Source organism: Microtus ochrogaster, chromosome 17 (assembly GCF_000317375.1).
Source record: "Microtus ochrogaster isolate Prairie Vole_2 chromosome 17, MicOch1.0, whole genome shotgun sequence".
Taxonomy (NCBI): Eukaryota; Metazoa; Chordata; class Mammalia; order Rodentia; family Cricetidae; genus Microtus; species Microtus ochrogaster.
Genome location: NC_022019.1, coordinates 31,072,073 through 31,077,978, shown reverse-complemented (window position 1 = coordinate 31,077,978; position 5,906 = coordinate 31,072,073). Strand labels below are relative to the sequence as shown.

At 38.8% G+C, this 5,906-nt stretch overlaps 1 protein-coding gene across 2 annotated transcripts in view; it reads left to right on the top strand.

The window, feature by feature from the left end:
* The window catches only part of Uggt2 (UDP-glucose glycoprotein glucosyltransferase 2), a 97,955-nt gene that overhangs the window by 44,614 nt on the left and 47,435 nt on the right, over window positions 1–5,906 (top strand). For both annotated transcript variants that reach the window (XM_026783237.1, XM_026783238.1), the window contains 4 exons: window positions 215–338; window positions 421–519; window positions 3,477–3,568; window positions 5,600–5,806. In XM_026783237.1, coding sequence (XP_026639038.1) covers window positions 215–338; window positions 421–519; window positions 3,477–3,568; window positions 5,600–5,806 — 522 coding nt within the window. The remainder of the gene's footprint in view (window positions 1–214; window positions 339–420; window positions 520–3,476; window positions 3,569–5,599; window positions 5,807–5,906) is intronic.

Sequence of the window (5,906 nt, the reverse complement as noted above, 5' to 3'; positions counted from 1 at the left end):
TGATCATTTAATAATTAATAATTAAATTTACCAAATATATAGGTACATAAATATAGATTAGAATGTTTATAATTGTATAAGAAAGCTTATTATAGTAACCGTAAATTACATGCTTTTAAAATTTATTTGAAATTATGTATATTTACATGAATTGCGTAACAGCAATGTGCATATAAGTTGCCCATCTTAATAAAGTGATTTTTTTCTATTTTAGGGAACATTAAATGATGAAATCAATGCAGTTGATTTCCTGATGGATAAGAATAATGTTGTACCCCGTTTGAATTCTTTGATTTTACACACTAAACCACAGTACCTTAATTTATTATCTTCATCAGGTAAATAGCCATTCTTGTACTGTCCTACAAATGCTTATTGTGACTGTTTCAGTAATTTGTTATTAAACATCTGTTATTTCAGTAACTGCTGACGTTGAAGATTTCTCCACTTTCTCTTTCTTGGATTCACAAGATAAGAGTGCTGTGATTGCAAAAAGCCTGCAGTACTTAACCCAAGAAGGTAATGCGTGCATTTTTCTGTAATTTATTTCTAAAGTAATAAAAACATAACTGTAGAAAGGCACTTGCAAAATAAATGTACTGTGTTTCTATTTTTAATAAGGGGATTTCAATTTGTCAGTTTATAATTTATTAGAATTTAACGATTTTTAAAATAGGGAAACGTCCCTCTTAGCCTCATTAATCATTTATGTAGCAAGTTCATTTGTGGTCTCTTAATTTTTTTTAGAAAAGTATATTAGCCCATTTTTACCATTTAAAAAAAAGAAATACAACCTATTTAAAGCTATATTAGTGAGTCCATGAATAAAAATGCAATCTTTATATTAGAGGAGATTATAGGATTTCTACTTTATAATTCAACAAAGCCTTTATGTCTTGCTGAAGTTGGGGATCAGAGATGGGAAAGAGAGACTAATATAGTAAGGCATTCAGAGGAAGGAGCGAAGAGAGAGGTCTGCGGCCCAGGTTTCTTAGTGTGCGGCTGAGTGTTCCAAAGTGAATAGAATTGCTTAGGTTAGGTTTGTGTGGTCTGCTCTACTCTGAAGTTTATTTATTTGGTTTTTTGTTTGTTTGTTTGTTTTTCTCCCTCTATTTTAATTGAGATGGACTTTTCCATACAATATATTCTGATTATGATTTCCCCTCCCTCAACTCTTCCCAGATCTTCCTCACCCATCCAAACCAAACCCTCATCTTTTCTTCTTCTTTCTCATTAGAAAACAAACAGGCAACTTTTAAAAGATGAAAAAAAAGGAAAGGAAAGGAAAAGAATATAAAATAAAAACAGACAAGCATCAATTGGACAAAGCAAACATGAAAAACAAAGAACCAAAGAAAAATCCCAAGAAGCACATTTGGATTCAGAGACACATATATTAGCACACACAGGAGGGCTAAAAACACCAAATCAGGAACCGTAATACATAGGCGAAAGCTCTTTAGGATAAGGGGAAAGGAAAAAATGATGCCCAGACAAAGCATTATGAGACCAAAAAAAAAAAAGGGGGGGGGGCAAGGAGGAGGAGGAGGAGGAGGAGGAGGAGGAAGGAGGAGGAAGGAGGAGGAAGGAGAAGAAGAATAAGAAGAAGAAGAAGAAGAGGAGGAGGAGGAGGAGGAGGAGGAGGAAGGAGGAGGAAGGAGGAGGAGGAAAGAGGATGATTGTAAGTCTAGGTGTCAATATCTGGACTTGTTAGTTGGAGTGTGTTGTGGCTATGGGTTGCCTGGTATGGAATGCTTCTCAGACCCTGTCTCGGTGCCCACGAGGATCCAGTATAAGAACTTTTTCTAGATATTGGGAGCTGACAAGCAGGAACAGTGATTGACAGAAGGATGGAGGAGAGATCGGTTTGCCAGGAGAAGCTGAGTTTCTGGTGGAAGACTGCCAGGACTGATAGCTGGTGAAACAAGCCGCAGAGATGTTTCTCTTCCATGAGAGCGAGTAAGGAAGAGATGGTTGAAGACTGCCTGGGTTGTAACGTGTGAGTGGTGGTGGTCGAACAATTAGAGTGACCTAGCGGTGCAAGGAATAAGATTCTGAAAGGTTAAAGCAAAAGACACACAAGGTTTTAAAATTCTGGAGATTGAATTAAAATTTCACCTCTTTTAAGAAATCCAACATATAAAACATAGTGTGTTCCCATCCTAGTGATAGCAGGCTGGGACCTTGGCTGGGTCAAATGAAGACAAAGAGGCAGAGGCTAGAAGTCTCTGGGAATTATGCAAATTAGCCTAAAGTGCCTAATTTCATTAAATCTCTTCCAAATTAAAGGAATATTAGCTGAAATTTTATCGTGTCTACCTTTATCATGAATAAGAAACTATGATTTTTGAGGATTTTACAGTTGAAATACTCTGGGCTTGTGAGATGTTCAGGCAGAATCAGAATTCTTCTATCTTCCTTCCTTAAAGAGGAGGTGAGGATCTCACTGTTGGCCTAGGCTTCTGGTGGCTGCAAGAGATTAGAACACAGGGGGGTCAGGGAGGATCTTGGTGGCTGTCATCCTTTTTAACACATTTTTTTCTCTCTTATTTCTAAAGTTATTTTATTATAAATAGTGTTTAGTGTGATAATAATTGTAGCTTCAAATACATTCAGCTTTTAGGACCTCAGGTTTTTGTTTTTAATAATTGTTTTGAATTAGTCACCTAGTCTGAAAAAACATTTTTTTCTGTGGGTCGCACTGGCAGCCCTAGAAGTACCATTTTGTGTGCTATGTACTGATGCTGGGTGAATTATAAACATTTAACTATGGCGTCAGGATTGAAAATGGAGCTTAGCAAAAGCTCAGTCCACTGTGTTCTCAAAGCAAGCATGAGGACTTGAATTGTATCCCAAGAACCCACTATTGTCTCATCCCAGCTCTGTGAGGAGATCCAGAGGCTCCTGGCTAAGCAGCCTTTTCTAATTGGTGATTTCTATGCCAGAGAGAGCCTCTGTCTCGGAAAAAGCCTGACAATTATACATGCGTGTAGACGTGCACTCACAAACAAACGTGTGCCTGCACACACACATGACAAACTGTTTCTGCCTCTGGGTTCCAGATTCTCTGTCTACAAGTGGGGATTAAATAATGATAACCGGAAATCACTTTTGCCATTTTCTGTTTTCACTGAAAGTCTTCATGTGTATAAACAAATAGACAAACGCTGCCCCCCAAACAAACAAACAAACAAACCGTATACCAGAAATAGTTTCACTTTATAGCCCCGGAACATGAAAAACATAAGACAGCTTCTCTCCTGGTGGCCATTCCCGTGACTGTCCCCAGAAAGCTCACGCGCGCATATGTATGAAATGTGTGTAGTAACATAATCCAACAGCAAGAGAGTTCAAAACACTGTTTTTGATTGACTCCAAGATGGCTATTTTGTGGGGTTTTCTAACTAGAAAATGTCTTTTCTTTTTAGTTTGCTTTTGGGAAAAATTAATTTTACTTGACTATTTGAAAATTTCAGATAATGTACTATCTGCAGTCACTCTGTGGATTGTTGCTGATTTTGATGTGCCATCTGGGAGAAAACTGCTGTTTTCTGCACTAGAGCACATGGTGAGTGGATGCTCTTCCTAGGTGAAGAACCCTCGCTCAGTTGTCATCCCCTCCGTGTTAGACACAGCATCCAGGAGACCAGGTCAGGAATTGGCGCAGTACGCTCCACTTTAAACTGGGGAGTGTGGAGAAAGCCTGCCTGTCTCTAGGGAGCTCAAAGTGTGTTTACTACAACAGCTAGTGATAGCAGTCTCTATCACATAACTAGTTAGTACTTTCTCTCCCAGATTAAGAAAACTTAGTCCATTTGTCTTACCAAAACTACGGCAAGCTATATTAACTTTAAATTTTTCTTTTTTGAGTAATTGTAAGTCAGTTGTTAGAAGGAGTGGTTTCTGTATTTCAGGGTACTTCTTTTTTCAGCAGATTATTTTTTGTTACTTTATAAATGATACCAATCAAAGTTTCCACTTCCCTCTAGCTCCCTCCTCTCCCTCTTCCCCTCCATTCCTAAGAGAGGGCAGGGGACCCTGCCCTGTGGGAAGTCCAAGGCCCTCCCCAGTCCATCCAGGCTTAGGAAGCTATGCATCCAAAAAGCATCGGATCCCAAAAAGCCAGTACTTGCAGTAGAGACAAATCCCAGTGCCATTATCAATGGCTTCTCAGTCTGCCAGAATTGTCAGCCACATTCAGAGGGTCCAGTTTGATCCCAATGCTCCTTCAGTCCCAGTTCAGCTGGATTTGGTGAGCTCCCATTAGCTCAGGCACACTGTCTCAGAGGGACCCCTCGTGGTCCTGCCTTCCCTGCCTTGGTGGTATAATGGTGAGTATAGCTGCCTTTCAGGGTACTTTTTAAATGAATGTCTGTATTTCTAAGGGAGCATATATTATCTATATTTAAAAATTAAGAAACAAGTCAAAATGTTTTATGACATTTTTATATTAGCTCATTGTAAGTTTATTGCTATATAGAAAATTATTTTTTAAAATGACTGAAAACAGTGATTGATTTCACCTGTTTCTGTGGTTGACTGGTTCAAGAGCATCTTAGGTAAGAAGTTATAGATTAGGCCTCTCATGAAGATTCATCTTGAGCTGCACCAGCTGAACTCTTGGCAGGAACTAAATACCATCCTGCTTAGATGGCACACTTACTGCTGATCGGCAAACGGGCCAAATGCTTTATTCCGTTCCCACATAAACCTGGATTTTGTGCTGCTTAAATGTGCTCACAACATGGTGGCCGTCTCTAGAATAGGAGGTAAAAAGATAAGTGCAAAAATACAGTTCAATTATAAAATAGTCTCAAAAGTTTCGACATGAACAAAACTTCTATGAACTCACAGAGACTGGGGCCATTAATGGACAGAACCCGCATGAGTCTGCCATCTGTGTACATATATTAGGACTTCCAGTTTAGTGTTTTTATTGATGTGAACTTAGGTAGGTAGGTAGGTAGGTAGGTAGGTAGGTAGGTAGGTAGGTAGGTAGGTAGGTAGGTGGTAGGTAGGTGGTAGGTAGGTATGTAGGTAGGTAGACACAGTAATAGTATTGATGAATCTGTCATTGCATTGATTGGTGAGAGAGGACCGAATGTCACATTCTGTGTTAACTCACTTACATGAAATCTGAAGAAGGTTAAGTGTTTAGTGTTAGAAATGAAGGGACTGTTATAAATGGCTGTAATGGTGGTTTTAGGGAGAGGGAGGGTTGTGATAACTGAAGAGAGGAGCGCTGTCTGGATTACTGGTAGTGCTCAGTTTCTTGACCTTAAGTCGTTTATGTTTATGCAGAATTGAATTCTGCATCTATGTTTTATATACTTTATGTATTCTTTTATACACTCACAGAATGACTAAATATTTTATTACCAAAAAATATTTATATAAAAGAAGAAATGGATAGTTACTAAGTGATTGCCTCTGGCTGTTGTGGTGGTAACTACCCATTTGTTATAACTGTCATAGGAAGTCAAAGGGTAAAACAGGTACAAGATAAGGACAAAAACTTGACGGCCAACAAGCCTGTTCAGCTGTACCAGGGTGGCTCAAGTACTGTACTGATCTTCTAAACTGTCAATGTGTTTTGCAGGAAACAAGTGCTCATAGTCGGTTGGGGATCATCTATAATCCCACATCAAAGATAAATGAAGAAAACACAGTCATTTCTAGAGGAATTTTGGCAGCTTTTCTAACACATAAAAACAGCCTTTTGAGAAGATTTCTCAGAAAACTGGCAAAAGAAGAAACTGCTGAAGCAGTTTATTCTGGAGGCAAAATTAAAACATTTCTTACTATGGTCAGTAAAATAATTGTGTGTAGACAGTGTCTAGGGGTCCTGGCTGTAGACAGTGTCTAGGGGTCTTCAGGGGTCCTGGCTGTAGACAGTGTCTAGGGGT